General features: G+C 40.4%; 1 protein-coding gene across 1 annotated transcript in view; it reads right to left on the bottom strand.

The window, feature by feature from the left end:
• Window positions 1–729: 729 nt before the first annotated feature.
• Window positions 730–18,879, bottom strand: part of POLE3 (DNA polymerase epsilon 3, accessory subunit) — a 107,929-nt gene continuing 89,779 nt past the window's right edge. Inside the window, exon 5 of the mRNA XM_044057890.1 lies at window positions 730–5,366. Within this exon, the coding sequence (XP_043913825.1) occupies window positions 5,179–5,366 (188 nt within the window). The 3' untranslated portion in view covers window positions 730–5,178. The remainder of the gene's footprint in view (window positions 5,367–18,879) is intronic.

Here is an 18,879-nt window from a genome sequence, read left to right as displayed (position 1 = left end):
GTTCTGCAAACAAAAAGTTCAAGGCAGACACCTGATCCAAAGTCATCAGGGTCTCAAAATCTGGGGATGTGGCTAACTGATTAAAAAATGAAAAACAGGCTGATGGACAAACATCGGCACAACAAATCTGGTACCAATAACCTTACATCTTCCCCCGTGGCCTTCCAAACATGTTGATCCACTGCAGACACCGTGTGGCAGTTATCCACCTGTAACAGGTTAACACCAAATGTAGAAGTCTAGTCAGTAAGAGAAGGCACTACACTGGTGCCAATCTCCAAAGGGGCTTTCACAGACTGGTGTGTGACAAGGCAGTGGGACAGTAGGGGCTTAACAGACAATTCTGTGGATATGGAGCTCCCCTAGGTCTCAAGCATCCTGTTAACTTTCCTGTATTTTTCTATGGTCCGTTTTTACATTTCTTAAACTCTCACAGGGGATAAAACCCTTCAAGGAGAAATGTCCATTGGCCTGAAGAGAAAGCCTTTCTAAGGCACCATAACACTTGAACATCTTTTTTAAAATAGCAGCTGTTCTTACAAGTACCTTTAAGTGTGACCCTCTCACAAACAAAGACACTACAGGTAAAAATCTTTCAGTGGGATCTGTCATAAGCACATATGATGATACCTTTTTCCAGGGGATATAATCAATAACTCTTTGTGAATATACAATCACAAAAAACACACACTCAACACTACAGCAAGCTTTAGAGCCAAGAACAAATACTAATGGTAAAGTGGGGTACTTTATTAATCTGAGAGATATCAAATGGTACAGACTACCAAACTGACAGTTGCAAAAAACTGAAGATAGTGCAAACTTGTTCTCCCCTTCAACATCAGCCTGTGTGAGAAGGAAACCTGTCTGTACAGAGCACCTCTGGAAGTCCAACTGGATGGGAGGTCATCTGCCTGCAGATGAATTACAGTTCATGTTGAATGCAACTACAAGTGCGACATTTATGATGAAAATGTCATATTTAGACATAAATCACATCTAGTAACATCTACTTCATAATGTACAGTATTTCTGGGTTTTAGAGAAGTATACCCTTTACTGCTCACATCTAGTAACATCTACTTCATAATGTACAGTATTTCTGGGTTTTAGAGAAGTATACCCTTTACTGCTCACAACATTAGGAACTATGCAAAGCAACACTTGATTTTCTCATATCTGAAATTTAAAATACATACAATGACATATAATTCACCTACAAGGTATATTCATTGCTGAGCTTCATGACAAGTTATATCCATATGAAAACAAGAATGCAGCATTCATGTAACTAATCAATGCTTCTCATTTCTTCTACCACATGAACACAAAACTGTATGCTTGCGCTCATATCCATCCAATATTACAGAGATGCATCCCATTTCTAAAGTGAGCCCCATGAGCAGCCAACTCCATCCACAGTTTAAGAGGCAAATTTGAAGACGAAGCAGATTGCCAGGCCTTTATCTCCTACACACACACACACACACACACACACACACACACACACACACACTATCTATGACATTTGATTACTTTAAAGTCAGACTGGATAGGAGCCAATCTGCATCAGATGCCTGGGGAGAAAAGTTCTAAAGTGTTATAAAACAAACATTTTAAGAATAATAATTTTACAGTCTTTCAAATACAAAAAATAAATATGGTTTAAATTATACCATATAAGACGTCCTATGAAAACATTGGTTAAGAATAGATGGAAGTTACATGACAAGGATTTAATAGAGAGATTTTTAGCCAGTTAATTGAGAAATTAAACGTAAATTAGTATAATGCAAAACAGGAATTTCAATATGAAGTGAGAGAAAAGCAGGCTTATGACATATTTAGAGAGAAAGCCAAGGGAGAACAATTGATGGGAGTGAAGATGGGAGAGTAAGGATATGCAAAATGTGAATTGGTATTTGTTCATATTTAGGGATACAATTTATCTGGTACTTAGAAAGAACATAACCAGCTTTTGGCTAGGAGGCCTTTCAGAATGGTTTTGAAGGATGGGAGGGAGAGTATCGACCTGATTGATACGAGATAAGGAGTTCCAGGACTTAGCAACATGGTACGATTACAATGCCCAGCAGATTTGATAGACTTGTGGACACAAGTATTTTTGTCATTGGACCGTAATGCCTGAATAGAAACATAGTTGTATAGAATGTTATTCAATGCTGGACAAGCAGATGGATTCTGGATAATTTTACAGGAGTACATGTTAGTTGACAGGATAGTTCTAACCAAATTAGGCTTTTTTGTACTACACAGTGGTGGATTCTGAAAGGGGTACTGGCTGCAAAATTTTGCAACTTTGTTAAAGCATTGTTCAAGTTTTGATTTTTGTGAAGCCTGAAGGTTAGTAAGGATGGGAGCGCCATAAAGAAGAGCAGGGAGGAGATAAGTGGCGGCAATTACAGCTTTAGTAGAGTTAGTGAGAAAAGCCTTTGACTTATAAAGCATCCCTAGTTTTTGACAAGTTTTGCAATTTTGTATATGCAGGTCGAATTTAGGATTATCATGTATTATCAGCCCTAATAATTTGCAGTGAGAAGTGACTTCAATGGTTGTATTACCAAGACAGGACTTTTTGAAAAATTCTGTTTTTTCATAGGCGAGGGATTTGGGTAAAAATAGTAGTATTTTTTTTTGGAGGGGGGTTGCATACGAGTTGTGCACTACAAATCCACGTTTCAGCAAGTGTTAAAACTTCCCGAGTAATTTTTTGGAGGTGTGTCACTTTGCCAGATGTGCAGATGATTGTGGAGTCATCTGCATACTTTATTCGGGTGGCCTGTTGTGCGAATGTGTGGAATATTGGTGGGAATTTTAAAGAGGAAGAAAGAGCCTTTCAGTACACCAGCGTTGACCAGGAGGCATGGCGAGAGGGTGGAATGCCATTTTGCCGACCTATCAGATATGTAGCTTTTAAACCATAAAAGGCTGGGCTGACAGAAACCTAATGAGGACATCTAAAGAAGTAGTTTACTGTGACAAACTTTGTTGAAGGCTTTATACAAGTGCAGAAATAAAGAAGAGACTAGTTTGCCATTATCCCTAGCTTTGACAGTATCTATATAGGACAGAAGTGCAGTGTTAGTACTACAGGAGGGACAGAAGCCATTTTGTGTAGGGGACAGGAATTCTTCCTACAGGAGAAGATTGTATTCAAAAACAATTGCTAAACTTTTTTTCAATTATTCTAGAGTGGGGGGAGAAGATTGCTATAGGTCTAAAGTTAGTAACATCTGTTGAAAGTCCTCCTTTGTGCAGAGGACATGTGTGACTTTTTAAAAAGCGAGGGAACATAGGATTCCTGGATTGACCTATAAGGACTGAGACAGGGTAGGCAGTACTATCGGCTGCTATTTTAAAGGTACTCATTTGGAAGGTCATCAGCTGAAATAGAGCAAGGTTTGAGTTTAAGAAGAGTTTTACATAGGATAATAGGTACAGGCTTGAAGGTGAAAGTGGATGTAGTGATACGTGGCTTAGGATTAGATATTGGAGAATCCTTGTACGCATACACACATATACATGCATACACATAAAATATACACATATAATACAAACACTTGCAGATAAACCAAAATGAAAACTATTCATTTAACCAAATTTTTATTTAAAGTACGCAGAAGAAATCTATAAAGAATTAATTTACAAATCTTTTACTATGAATTTTAAATACATTAATTACGTCTTGGGGATTACTGATACACAGTAAAAGATTACTGTACTAAACAGAATAATAAAAAAAAAAAAAAAAAAAAAATATCAGACCATGCTGCAAAATAAATCCATAAAAATGGTTAGGAATGAACAATGCCAGAGACATTTCCTTGGTCATTTAACATAAGTCCTGTGACAATAATACATAGCTATTTACCAGCTTCTGAAAAAAGGCCACTAAAATGCAATCAGAGGTCATAGACCTGATACAGTACATGCAAGTGGCAATAAGAAAAATAAACAGGAAAAGAAAAATGTGGTCAAAGCTCTGATGCAGTACATGCAAGTGGTTATAAGCAGGGTAAAGAAAAAAAGATAAGGCTGATTTACTGAAGTTAAAAAAATGGTTAAAATTTCTTATAATAATGAGACCCGAGAATTTTACGATCATGAAACAACAAACAGCACAATGCAAAAACTGCATCATGCTTCTTCTATTTTTGTCAATTTTTCAAACAGTGGGCTGGGGCCTCTCTCACCATACTGAATACCAACAACCCATACACAACACTCTATCCAAGTCCAACTGGACGTCAGAAAAAGTTTAATTTACACAGCTCACTCACTGACTCTACACCAGCATAATTTACTTTATGACTAATTTGCATAACCTAAGAGGCCTCTCAGGTTAGGTAACTGTCAATGCCAAAAAACTAATCCTTAATAAAGGACAGAGACAATATTACACCAAATAACCAAAGGAGGATGCATTCTGTAACAAAGTCCTGGAAAATTTCTTACCAGCTATTATGCTTAAGCTATCAATACAAAAAGTTTAAAACTTCTGTGTAGAAAGGCAAGTCCTGATACAGCAGTTACCTCTTATGCTGGTGGTACACTGTTCCAAATCATGGCCACCCTATTATGATCCAGCCTGAAGACTATTGTAACCAAACTCTGCATACATCAGAGGTACTTGTACTATAGGACTGCAAAGCATTAGCAATGTACAGTTAAGCAATTACATTTCTAGGGCCTAACATTAATGTACAGCTTCAGCATATCAATACAAGCTTGTGAGCAGACTGCAACAGAAGAGAAGGACCACTCTACTCATCACTCACAGGCTGTTAATCTTGAAGATTAAAGAAGTGAGGATCCAACACTGTCCAAGTGGTTACTTAAAAATTATGTAAACATGTTCTTCAACACAGTTTGTAGACCATCACAAATCCATTTAGACTTTTACTAAGCTTGCATTAAGTGGGCAGTTCAGAATCTCTAACTGTATCAGCATACGACATTTCATACTAGAGGAGAAACATTCTAGAAACATGGGCTGATGTCTAGCCTTCAAGGCAGTAATGCAGAAGTTACACAGTAACAATATACTTAACTGACAACTGTCAAATGAAATATTTACTCCAAAACACAAGGCAGAAGTGTTTCAATGTACTTGGGTATGGCCTTCATGTGAAACACTGCAACTCTCCCTCCATGGATTCAGTTGTCCAAATCATCTTCCTCTTCATTCTCACCCTCTTTCTGCTCTTCTTCCTCCATCCTGTCTTCTTCCTCCTCATTTTCTTCCTCGTGGCTCTTATCTTGCTCCTCAGACTCTGGCTTCTTGTCCTTGTCTTTCCGCTTCTGGTCCGATGCTTCCTTTTTCCCTTTTTGGTCTCGTCTGTAGGCTGTATGTAAAGAATTAAAAAAGTTAGAAAATCATGTGAGCTAAAAAATTTAAAACACTTTTTGCTTTACTCAATGAGATATCTTCCGTCATTAACAAACTGCCTCGCAAACAAATCACTAACAAAAACTCACACCAGTACTGTTTTTATATCAGTAATTTGTCCAAACAAGTTGAAGCAGTTTCCCAAACCACATCCCAAGTTTGTCAAAAGTTTAAAAGCTACTTAAACAGCACAGTAATGAGGAATGTACCCACAAATAATGCATGTATCACCACATGTCCTTCTTAGCCAACCTGCCCTGTTAACATTCATGCTACCTTACACAGAACATCACAGTGAACTCAATGCCAAGAAAATTCAATTGGATGTGCTGCCACGAATAAATAGTGATAAATTATATTATGGCTAATTTGTAAAATGAATTCCAACCCCAAACAAACAAGGGTTAATGCCACATTGAAAATGAGGTGATACAAATTTAATGGGTCAAAACATCTTCTGCAATCAAACACTAAGTTTCTCATTTTTACAGTGGAAAGTATATAAAAAAAAAAAAAAAAAAAAAACTTAATGAAATAATTTATAGGATAAAGCAATGACAGCTTACAGACCCAGACCACGATAATGACAAAGAAGACTGTAAAGCCAGCTGTGAGCATAGATAAACATCAGGACAACTTATGCATACAAAATGCAAGACAAAGGGAAGAAAATCAGAAAACAGGCCACAGCACAAAGAAATACGAAGAACAAAAGACTTTTCAGCTGAAATCATCTGATACAATTACTATAAAAACTGAAAAAAAACTACAATAAAAGCAGCAAAAACGAACAGAGGACTACTGCAGCCAAACATACTGAACTTGATTTTTACTGACAAAAGGAAAACTAAACTAAATATATATACTACTCAGAATATATTACTTCTCAGAGGAAATACAAGAAAGATGCTGTTAGAAAAACAGAACAGATATCTGAGGACCTATCAGCAGGTTATAATATTTAGAATCTCTAACACTATGCCAAGGTGCTCCACAGAATCAATGCTGCTCATCTAGACTTCCCAACGACAGCAGCTCTGAAAGACAAAACAAATCTCCACACAGCCCACCAAAAAAAAGTGGATTCCAATGCATCTCGTCAAACAGCAGCTAATGTCAGCTGATCTTCATTTCTTTACCTTTACAGCAGTTTCACAAATTACATTTTAATTAAAAAGTACATAAACCTGAAACACAGTAAATGACAGGTAAAAATATGACAAAAGCCGACCACAACCACAAATTTAATTTGCACAATTATTTTAATAAATCAAAACACATGCACCACAACAAATCAAAAGTATTTTATTTTATATTATGTACTAATGGACTGCAACTTATGGGAAGTTAGAAGCTCATCTGCAAATTCTTCAAATACAAAGATTAGTCTTCTATCGTGATCTTAAAGCAATCTGCAAAGCCCCTCGTATAAAATAAGCATATAACCTAAAGCTTAAAAACGGTTCAAAACACCTTTCCAATTTATTCTGGATCTTTGTGATAATCCTCAAAATTAATGGATCCACTAAGAATATGGAATGCCTTTCTTTGTTGACTACATCCTGCTGATGTGAGCTGAAGGCAAACAAGTTAACTAGAACACAGGTCACTCAGCACAAGTTTAGTTAAGTGACCTACTATTACTTCAGGGAATTTTGGAGAAGGTATGAGTAATTAACTGTCTGGTACATTTCTGGCCTGCATCAAAAATGTAAATATTTACTTCTGAAGGTTTCAAGAAAAGATCAATGATGAAGTACACCTGAAAGCGTCTAGGCACTTGGAACCAGATGCGCTCAAGAGCAAATGCCCAAAAGTACAAGGCATCACATCTTGCTCTATAACTAAGACAAGTGTTACAGGCAATCCAAAAAATGTACAACCCCTGCTGACGACGGTCTCAATCCCCAGATGCTGCCTCCCTATCCCTAGTATACAGGTGTCAAAGAAAATGAATGGCCTCAAAGGACAGGCAGTTGATGGTTATGGTCATGGGGGGGGGGGGGACACAAAATTGATATTTGAATCCTACTATTGACAATTAAACGTAGGCTGATAAATACTGATCTAGTCCCACCCCCATCTGCACCAAACAATATAACTACAGACTAACAGACCACCTTACAGCTATAAATGAACGCTAGGCTTTCAAATGGTTTTGGTTCCAATAGCAGCTGATCCAAAGCAATCTCTACTTGCAACCAAAGCCTGCAGGCAGCCACATCAGTTTCCGCTTGCAATCAATGCTCCAGAGAGCCACAGCAGCCGCTTGCTTGCAATCAAAGCCCACAGGGTGCCACAGTCATCTCTGCTTGCAAAATACACAAGGATCTAAAGTACTCACTGCTCAACACAAAGCACAAGGGGGTCAAATGTATCTGTACTTTTAAACAAAGTAAACAGAGCTCAACCAATAACAGACCATTTGCATTCTGGTGCCTACCTATAACTCGAAAGCTGCTGCAGAACAATACCATTTAGCTACTTTACTTCCTAAGCAGTGACATTGATAGAGACGTACGTATGCATCAGTTGCCATCACACAAAAATTATTTCAAAAAATTCCTCTACATTGTCTTCCTCTGTGACAGCAACACTTTGCAGAATACTTAGCATCTCATACAAGTGCTTCCTGTTGTACATTCAAAGGTTGGAGAATGAACAGCTGCCTTGACAATGCCTGAAAAAAAAAATAAGCTGATTTTCTAGACCAAGTAGACATTTTTGACAAACTGATTTTCTAGTTTGTAAGTAGACAACATTCTAGACCAATGAGCAACAGAATATTAGCTCAGCATTCACCACACAGTGATTATAAAATAATACTCAGCTAAAAAAGCAACAATCAAAACCACATATTTAATTTAGAAAAATGATCAACTAGTAGCTACCACAGTTTTCAGCCTTTTGGAAAGCACAGTTGTGTAAGTAAACTTGCAGTACCAGCAAATGTGCGAATGATCACCGCTGCAGTAGCCTTAGCTATATGGGTTACATCTTGAGGATACAACAGCCACCCAGCTACCAAAGCATAATCGAGAACAGTAGGCTGCAGTCCTGAAACAGTCAAAGCTAGTAAAAAGTCCTAACCCTGACAACAAAGAAGGAGTTGTGGAGGGAGGATGCAACTGCTGCAGCAGTGACCATTTGAACAGCTATTATGGTAAGTTTACTTACACAACTCTATTATATTCATCGTAGTGATCACTGCTGCAGTACCCTCAGCTGGATGGTACAGTACCACAACTTAAACTGACTGGGTGAAGGAACATGGATAGTGAAGGAGCCCCTATGCATGCACTAGAACTGGAGAATGAATCTAGTTTGTAGTGTTTTTTTAAAAAAAGGATGTTCAGTGGACTAAGTTACTGCTACTATAATACATCTAGCATCCGACCTTTTCCAAAACGCCACAGATGAAGCAAAGGTTTTAGCAAAATGTGCCTTAACCCTACCCTTATCATGGCGAGTATAACAAAAGGCAATAAAGCGAGACAATCATTTGGAAATAGTCTGACACAAGTTGCCCTTATTTCTTGCCTTAATGAGAAATGAGCAGCTGATCAGAGCTCCTAAAAGTTTTAGTTCCGTCACAATAATATCAGAGTTGACTGTTGACATTCAAAGTATGGAGTGTCCTTTGTCCTCAGTTTTCAGGTTTTCGATTGAAGACAGGGAGATGGACAACTTGGCTCAAAGTAAACCTGGACAACACTTTAGGCATAAAGGTAGGATTAGTTAAGAAAACCCCAATTTTTATAGAAAATGAGATGAGACGGACCAAAATTACAGCCTGCAACTCAGATAATCTTCTTGTAAAACATCAGATCAATGAGCAAAACTGTTATCTATGTTAAGGACCTCAAGTCAGCCCAATAACTCTTGCTTCATTTGAAGCAGCTCAACTGTTCCAAAAGTAAGATTCCAATGAGGAGCCCCCAGTTTTCTAGGAGGCTTGGTATGCAACATCCCTTTCAAGAATATTTTTGCATCTAAATATAGTGAAATAGGGGCATCCATTGGCAAGCATGCTGAAATGGCCAACAGATGTACCTTGATGGAGAAGTAACACTGGACGCAGGATAATTACTCACACAAAAAATGTAGAGCCAGAGAAACACTACTTTTAAAAGGGTCCCCGTTCTTGCCCTAGCAATTGGGAAAAGATTTTGTTGTTTGTGCCAATATACGACTTTCTTGTAGCAGGTTTTCTTGTGCCTTTAATACTGCATGTCCTTAGAAAACAGGTACCTAAAAGGTACTGCAGTTGTTTGGAATCTGAATGCATCAAACATCCAAGTCTTGTGTGAGTAGGTCCAGTCTATGAGAAAGTTTGTGGTAACAGCCCTTGGTCATTTCCAAAATATAGGAAAACCACTACTATCCGGGTCAGAAGAGAGTCAACCACAATGATCTTTGGAAAGTCCTTCTGAATCTTCAGAATGACCCTGGTTTTAAGTGGAAAAGCATGCAGGAACCTTCTGGTCTAAGGAAAGGAAAAGGTTTTCCAGGCCTCTCGGTATGGAGTTCTGTAAGAGAATATTGCCAACAGACTGTTGTGACTGGAGACAAAAAAAGATCAGAAGTATTCTCCATAGGTGGATCAATTCCTGAAAAGCCCCTGATTCAGTTTCCATTCAGGAGGGTCTGTCGTGGTCCTGCTCAGCTTGTCTGCCTGCACAGGTGCATTACAGCTCAGTTCTAGGGACTACAGATGTTGAAAGATTTGACAGCATTGATGACTGCAAACAGGTCTTTCACGTTTGCGTGTTTTGGTCTGTCTTTTCTGTTACAGATGCCCTATATTTTTTTCCCATAGACACTGCTTCTCAAGAAATGTGAGAATGGGAGACCCTGGATTGAAGAAAATTTGATCTCTTCAAAGAATTTCTCTTCTCACAAACACCAAAACTGGAATCTGGAGTGGGACCATAATGGTTTTAGGTACCACCGATTTTTTTTTTTTTTTGTTAGAGGAATCGTAAGAATCATAGATGTCATGAATCCTATACTCCTGAGAAATTTTATAACAGACTTTTATCCAAATGGAAAAACTCAGGAATAGATATGAATATAGATCAAGTTTGCCTGTGGAAGAAAAGCTCTTTGAACTCCGGAGTCTTGGAGAGACACCAGAAAAACAATCCTGTGAGTAGCAGTTAAAACAAGACTTTGAGATGGTCTCCTGAAACCCAGTCTGTGAAGGGGATTCTCTCATCTGACAGAGATTCACAATAGTTTGCAAAAATAAGCCTTCTAAGTAAGAAGAAAAAAAAGTCGTCACTACGCTATCACTGAGGCTAGACACTTTGTAGATACTCTTGGGGCAGGGGATAATCCAAATAGAAATGCAGAGAACTGAAAGTGTATTCCAGACACACAAAATCTTAAGAAATACCCGAATCTGAAGGAATATAAGCATCTTTGAAATCTACAGTCACCAAAAAACTTAAAAGGGGAATGACAGACTACAGGCTGTGAAAGGATAGCATTCTGAACTTGGGCACCATCACAAACTGGTATAAAAAGGAAAGATCTATAATTGGTCTCCATGACATTCTTTCTTTCGCACCAGAAACACATCCTTGAATAAAAATCTTCTCTTATCTGAGGAGGGGAAACCAGTCCCATCACTTCTTGAATTAGCAGAAGCTGAATGATGGGGGGAATGAGAAGCTTGACCTAGCAGTTAAGGACAAAACCCTGGAAAGAAATTCCTACTGCCATCTATATCAGAGATGAATCACTTTCAGAAATCATTTGTCTGAGACCGTCTGTTGCCAGATAAAAAAGGGGGTTCAAATCTTTGGGAAGGATTAAAGGCTTGCAAAGGTGGATGGGGGTGGGGGTTAGATTTGAAGACAAGTCATTCAGGCTTAGTATACCATCCTTTATTCTGGGGTACTCCTACTTTCTTCCTGTAATCTCCATCATTGTTTTAGAAGTCTGCTTACTAGCAGCTTGCTGTGTCTGCTTGCATCGCTTTTTGCAAAAAACTGTAGAGGTTGCATTAAACCCCTGACAAAATTTAAGGAAGGATGAAAAAATCTGAGAAATTCCCTGAATCACCTTACCTCTCTCATCATACTTAAGGTCCTCTGAAGCAGATAATCCAAAGACCACCTCTCTAAATGGGTAATTTAAAACTTCAGCTTTAACATCCTCAGGAAGACTTTGGGTATGCAGCCAAGCAAATCCTTGATAACAGTTCCAGTAGTAGCAGCCCCAGAAGTGGCATCAGCAGAACCATATGCCCAATGACAGATACAGCAACAGGACTACACAAAGATACTTTTTCTTCCATCAGATGTGGGGGGGGGGGGGGGGGTACCATAATGTTATTCATGTTCTCAAGAGAGGCATGCATAAACTAATGAGCTCGACAACAGAGAATACTAAAAATAAGACTGAAGATGTACACAACCTGCTTTTTTGCTGAAGCAGGCCGACTATCAGGGCAGGTTACAGGTTGTAACTAATACATCCTCCAAAGCTGGAAGAACAGGAGGAACTAAGTAAGTTCAGGATATTCCAGTTGCAGTACATCATAATATTTCTTGAGAGACAGTGGGATATTACTATGCTCCCACTGAAAAGATTTATTCTGGAAATTGTTTCACGAAAAAGAAAATCCTACTAAGGAATGGCAGGAGTCACACTTTTCACAGAAAAGTACAGTTTTGTACCTACCATAAATGTAGATGTTCGAAGATCCACATTGCTGCAGTCCTTACACTTGGGTAGTCCGCTGTCCTCGGTCGGCCCGAATATCAAAGTATAAGGCTGACGTCGGTCAAGGCGCATTAGACTGACCTCAGGACGTCAGGGTACAAATGCGCATGACCGACGTCATATCCTCAGTCTTTTCTTGCCCCAGATGTCAGAAGACCCTACAAAGAAAGGTCAAAACCAAAAAACAGCAAACAACCAACCAACCACCCTTGCACTAATAATATGTACAATATATACAATATACACAATATTTACAACCCAACCCACACAACCGCCTCTAACTACAGAGGGGAAGGAGGGAGGGAATTGGACTGCAGCAATGTGGATCTTCGAACATCTACATTTATGGTAGGTACAAAACTGTACTATGTTCTTCATCTCACATTGCTGCAGTCCTTACACTTGGGTAGAATCCCAAAGCAGAGATAAGGGAGGATGGCAAAACTATAAAGAAGCAGGAGCTGCCAAAATGCCCTGTAAAACAGCAGTAGCAAAACCAGCCCTAGATTTAGAGTAAAGTGAAAGGTGATAATGCTTTGAGAAAGTATGCACTGAACTCCAAGTAGCTGCCTCCAAAATATCTTTAGTTGCCACCCCCCTTAAAAAGGCTGTCAAAGTGGCAGTAGCCCTAGTGGAATGAGGCCTAATCCCAGCTGGAATCTCCTTGCCATGATGGGAATAACAGAAAGCAATGCAAAACCCAATCCACTTAGAAATAGTTTCTTTTGACACAGGCTTGCCCTGAGAACTCAAAGCAAAAGAAACAAATAACTGCTGAGACTGCCTGAACTCTTTAGTTCTGCTCAAATAATATCGCAACTGCCTGTGTACATCTAAAGTGTGCAAAATCTTTTCCCCTTTATTTTGGGATTTGCATAAAAAGTAGGCAAATGAATAGTTTGGTTTAAAGCCACACTAGAAACCACTTTAGGCATAAAGGAAGGATTAGTACAAAGATACCCTATCCTTATGGAAAATTAAGAAAGGCTCAACCGCCATAAGGGCCTGCAATTCAGAAACCCTTCTTGCAGAGGTAATGGCCAACAAAAAAGCAGTCTTCCATGACAAATATTTCAACTCAGTAGTAGCTGCAGGCTCAAAAGGTTGTAGAGTGAGTTTCTCCAACACAAAATTGAGATCCCAAGCAGGAGTAGGAGCTCTACGTGGGGGTCTTATATTCTTTGCCCCTCTAAGAAATTGCTTGAACAAAGGATGAGAAAATAATGGTGGGTCACAGTCATAGTGAGCCGAAATTGCTGCAGCATGAACCTTAATAGAAGAGAAGGACAAACCTTTGTCCAGTAACTCAGTAAGATATTGAAGAGACACACTTAAATTAGGCTCAGAGACATCAAATTCCTTTGCTGCACTCCAAAATAAAAATCTCTTCCATTTATCTGCGTACACTTTCCTTGTACTAGGCCTTCTAGCTTCCAAAATAACATTCAAAACTTGCTGTGGAAGTTGAGACCCTTTATGGTTCAAAACAGAATATGCCAGGCTGTTAGGTGAAGAGAGTGAAGTTTGACATTGAGTAAATGACTGTCCTCCTGAGACAACAGGTGTGGAATCGAAGGCAAAGGCCATGGAGGCTCCCGTACCAGACTTCTCAGTAATGGGTACCAGTGCTGCCGAGGCCAATCTGGAGCTATTAAAATCATCCTTGGCTTGTCCTGTCTGACCTTTAGAAGTAGCTTTGGGAGGAGAGGCAGAGGTGGAAAGGCATACACATGAAGATTGCTCCAATTGAAAGAAAGAGCATCCACTTTCCAAGCTGTGGGATGAAACCTTTTCGTGCAAAACTTTGGCAGCTGGTGGTTTAGTGGAGAAGCGAACAGATCTATGTCTGGAGTTCCCCATGATACTGTCAATTTCTGAAATACATGAGGATCCAATTTCCACTAGTGGGGATCCATAATTCGTCTGCTCAACACATCTGCTAAGGAGTTCTGTGCTCCCGGCAGAAACCTTGCCTGAAGATTTAGCTGTAAACTGAGAGCAGTCTCCCACAAAATCATTGCTTGCCTGCATAGAGGATAAGAATGTGTTCCCCTTGCTTGTTGATGTACCACATGACAGTTGTGTTGTCTGTTAGAATCAACACCTGCCCTGGAAGAAGTAAATCCTTGAAAGCTATTAATGCAAACTGGACTGCTAACATCTCCTTCAGGTTGATATGTAGATGTTGTAGTCTGGCAGGCCACTTGTCTTGTATCCACTTTCCATTTAGATGAGCTCCCCAAGCTTTGTCTGAGGCATCTGTCGTTAGAATCTGACTCGCCTCTGGCCGGGTCACAGACAGTCCCTTGTTTAGGTGACATTCCTGAGCCCACCATAAAAATTCCTTTTGAATGCAAGGTATTATTTGAATGACAGTGTCCAGATCCTGGCAGTGCTGTGTCCATACATTTTTGAGATACCATTGTAGCTTCCTCATATGCAGTTTGGCATTGGGAAGCACCAGAATACAAGATGCCATGAACCCCAAGGCTTGAAGGACTGTCCTTGCAGTCAGCCTGGACTGATGAGACAATTGATGAAAGTAAAGGGAAAGATTCTTTTGTTTGTCCGGGGTCAAAAAGGCCATCTGGGATGCTGTATTCAGTCTTACACCCAGAAAGCACATGTCCTGTGGACTTTATTTCGTTCACAGAATACCCCAGGCATCTTAGCACTGCTATCACATATTCCAAATGATGAAGAAGCTCGTCCCTTCCTTGAGCCAGAATCAGGCAATCGTCCAAATAGGGATAGATCTGTATTCCTTTTAGCCTGAAGAAAGCTATCACTGGAGCCAGAACTTTCGTGAACACTCTGGGCGCAGTAGATAAGCCAAAGGGCAATGCAGAGTACTGATAATGAGAAGTCCCAGCTCGAAAACGCAGATACTTCCTGCAACTCAGTCTGATAGGAACATGAAGGTAAGCCTCCTTGAGATCCAAAGTTACCATCCAATGATCTTTGCCCAGCAGAGGTAAAAGCTGTTGTAACGTCAACATTTTGAACTTGGGAATGTCCAGATAAGTGTTGAGGATAGATAAATCCAAAATTGGTCTCCACGTGTTCCCCTTCTTTGGTACTAGGAACAGGCGAGAATAAAATCCTAGGCCCACTTCTGGCATAGGGACTGGCTGAATGGCCCCTATTTGAAGTAACAGAGAAATTTGTTTGTGAGCCTCTATTCTTTGCTGAGGAGGAACGTCTGGCATGCCTTTGAAAGGAGGCAAGGTATGGAAATAAAACCTGTAACCTTGGTGTATGATATCCAATACCCATCTGTCTTGGGTAATTAAACTCCAATTTTCCTTGAAAAGTGTCAATCTTCCTCCCAAAGGTGCTGCCAGACGAGAAGGCTCTGGCAGCTGAAATGGTAGGTCATTGGGTCTGTTTACGAAAGGACTGACCCCTGCCCTCACCCGAAGACTGTGCAGGTGAACTCCTGTTCTAGGCCTGAAAGAGCCCTGAGCTCTGCCCCTACCACGTCTAGATCTACCCCTAGACTGAGAATCATAAGAAGGATACGTCCACCCCTTGGCAGGCCAATTTCTACTAAACTTCGGAGGCTGAACCTGCAAAAAATCTTTAACAGTCTGCATAGACTTAGCCTTGTCTTCCATTTTCTTTAAGACTGCCTCAACAGGTGAACCAAACAACACATCAGATTGTAAAGGAGCATCTAAAATCCTTGTCTTAACATGGTCAGATAAATTCGGATCCCTCAGCCAGGCGTGCCTGCGAAGAACTGACCCAGTGGCAGCCACCCTAGACGAGGCCTGTACAGCATCAAAACCACATTGCAAAGAATGCTTACCCACCTGTTCAGACACATGTACTAAATCTTGTAACTCTTTACACTCAATACCTTCCGCCAGAGCATCTACCTTAGACTTCAATTGAGAAAGTAGATAGTTTTGGTATTTCAACATGTGAAACTGGCAATTCAAAGCCCTCATAGCAAGGGTGGAAGAAGTATAAACTTTCTTTCCCCATCGATCCAAAGCCCTGGCCTCTTTATCTGGAGGAACCGGACTTTTAACAACAGAAGCCTTAACACCCTTAGGCCCCTGACTAACAGTTTCTGGGTCCGCCCTAGGACTCTTAAAAAGATACCTATGAGCTTCAGGCACCCTGTAATACCTATCCGGTTTAACAGGAGCAGGAGGCAAAGAATCAGGATTAAGAGAAGCCTCTGCAAACACATCTTCCACAACATCCAGAACAGGAGGTATAGCCAAAGGCCTATGCTGGGGTAAAAACAAAAATTCCCTAAGCCTTTTCCTGGAATCAGAGAAGTCCTGACCTTCCCACTTAAAATGCTCCCTCATGGAATGAAGAGTCTCAGAAAAAGAAAAGTCCTCAGGAGGAGAAGCAGGAGGAGTAGAATCATCCACATCAGAATCAGAATAAGGAGAATACTCCTGCAAGTCTTCAGCCGAAGACTCTGAAACATCCGAAGCCTGCTCAAAACTCCCCAACTCAGGTTCCACCCTAGGTCTCTTATCAGGAGGGGGCAAAGAACCTCTAATCAAAGTAATCAAATCTTCTGCCATTTTAAGCATATGCTTCTTGGGCACAGATCCTGAAGAACTAGGAGTGACACCAACTGAAGCTAAACCTGGCCTGCCTCTGGGAGAAGCCTTGGAAACAGAAGGAGAAGGCCTAACCACCCTAGGAAGGGAGGGGAGTACAGTAACCTGAGAGGCCCCTTCAGCCTGACCTACCTCCTGAGAGGCCACATCCTGCAAAAACAAAGTCTCCCCCTGGGACTCCAGAGAAACCTCCGGCGGAACCCCCGGCTCCACCGACACCTCTAAAGAACCGGCGTCCGGTACGGACGGCTCTTCTTGCCTGGGCTTAGCTGCTTTGTCCTTGCGCTTCTTCGAAGAAGGGGACGTCGGAGCATCCGACGGCATATTATAATTGCACCGCTTCCCGAAGACTAACCTGGCACAATCTAACCTTCTCTTAATAGTGCGCTTATTGAATCTAGCTCAAAAGCGACACCCCACAACGTCGTGCTCAGGCCCTAAACAAGGAATACACAAAGTATGATAATCTCTATGCGGTATCTGTTTCCCACAAGAAATACAGTTATTCACTTTTTCTGACATCCGGTAAACCACTGAGGCAAGAAAAAACTAAAATATTCCCCAACGGGGTACTTAGCCAACTTTGACTCGGTCTGAAACTCCGAATTAATTTCAGAACGCCGAACGGCACTTGCAACGCTGCTTCTGCATCGGACCATGCAGCAAAAAAGATTGAGGATATGACGTCGGTCATGCGCATTTGTACCCTGACGTCCTGATGTCAGTCTAATGCGCCTTGACCGACATCAGCCTTATACTTTGATATTCGGGCCGACCGAGGACAGCGGACTACCCAAGTGTAAGGACTGCAGCAATGTGAGATGAAGAACATCACTCCCATCACAATCACTTTGTGGTTCAAAATCGAACTTCCTCAAAAATGAAGAATTCATTCACTTCTAGTATTTACAGGTGAAAGGAGGGGTCAAGAACCTGAACTAAACCATGAGTTACGAAAAAAAATCACTCCTGTCCAAAGCAGGAGAAGACATCTCAGTTTTTGCTTATTTTTTAAAAATTTCTAAAGAAAAAGATTTACTTTGGGCAGGTAAAAAAAAAAACTCCCTAGGGAAGGAATCCCTTGCATATGACTGTACTAGAAAAGGAATACTTTTGGTAGGGGTTCTTTATGTCAAGTACTCTTGTAGTTAAGGACAGCGAGAACACGACATATCTAAGAGAAGCCACTTATGTACCAGTCTCTCTCTATTACTGAATGATGTATCCAAGAGAATGCCACTAATGTGCCAGTCTCTGTATTACTGACATGCTGGAAACAAGAACAGCAAGTAGGTAAACCAGGCAGGATACAAAATGAAAAACAATAGTAAAAAGATCCAAAACCTGGAAACGTTGAGGTAAAATGCAGCGTTTATTCCAAACAGTTTGGAATAAACGCTGCATTTTACCTCAATGTTTCCTGGTTTTGGATTTTTTTTCTTTTTTCTTTTTTTTACACTAATGCTTAATCTTTCCTCCCTTCCTTTCCTCTTGCTATTAGCACAAACTAACACCAGTTGTGCGACAAGTTTGCAGTAATTCAGCAGGTCATAAAAAGAACACATCACTCCTGCATGATTAATGATTCAAAGATGTACTATTTCAGAGGCTGTTTACCTTACACTGACCAAAGCACAGGCACAGGTCACCATAACAGTAGATGTTTGATTATGGGATTCAGTTTTGTAGGATGAATCCCTACCCAGAGGAATCAGCTGAAGGCAGATCCTTCCCATCTGACCTCCATAGCTTTGCACAGAAACAAGAGCCACATGCTGAAAATCATCTCAGTAGATGCACAGCCGACTACATGATAACCTATGCAAAATGTTGACAAGAATGATACGTTCATGCATATGAACTGGAAAACATGAACAAGGAAACATTTTATAAACATAAGGGAATACTCATGGATGGGTGAGGATAGAGTTGGGAATAAGTGAAACTGACAAAATGCAGAAGCATGTATACAGGTTTAAGTCAGCTTACACTCGACTGTATCACTCAGTTTGTAATCTATTTCCATGTCTGGGTTTTTCCAAGCTACACCCTGCCAACAGCTGTACTCACTGTGCAGAGGATAATCAACCTGTGACCCTGAATACCCACTGCCCATGTCTCTAGCAAGTGTAGCTCCTCCCCTCCCAC

Source organism: Protopterus annectens, chromosome 16.part0 (genome assembly GCF_019279795.1).
Source record: "Protopterus annectens isolate FY-2018-M chromosome 16.part0, PAN1.0, whole genome shotgun sequence".
NCBI lineage: Eukaryota > Metazoa > Chordata > Ceratodontiformes > Protopteridae > Protopterus > Protopterus annectens.
Note: the sequence above shows the minus strand (reverse complement) of the source record. Positions and strands in the feature narration are given on the sequence as shown.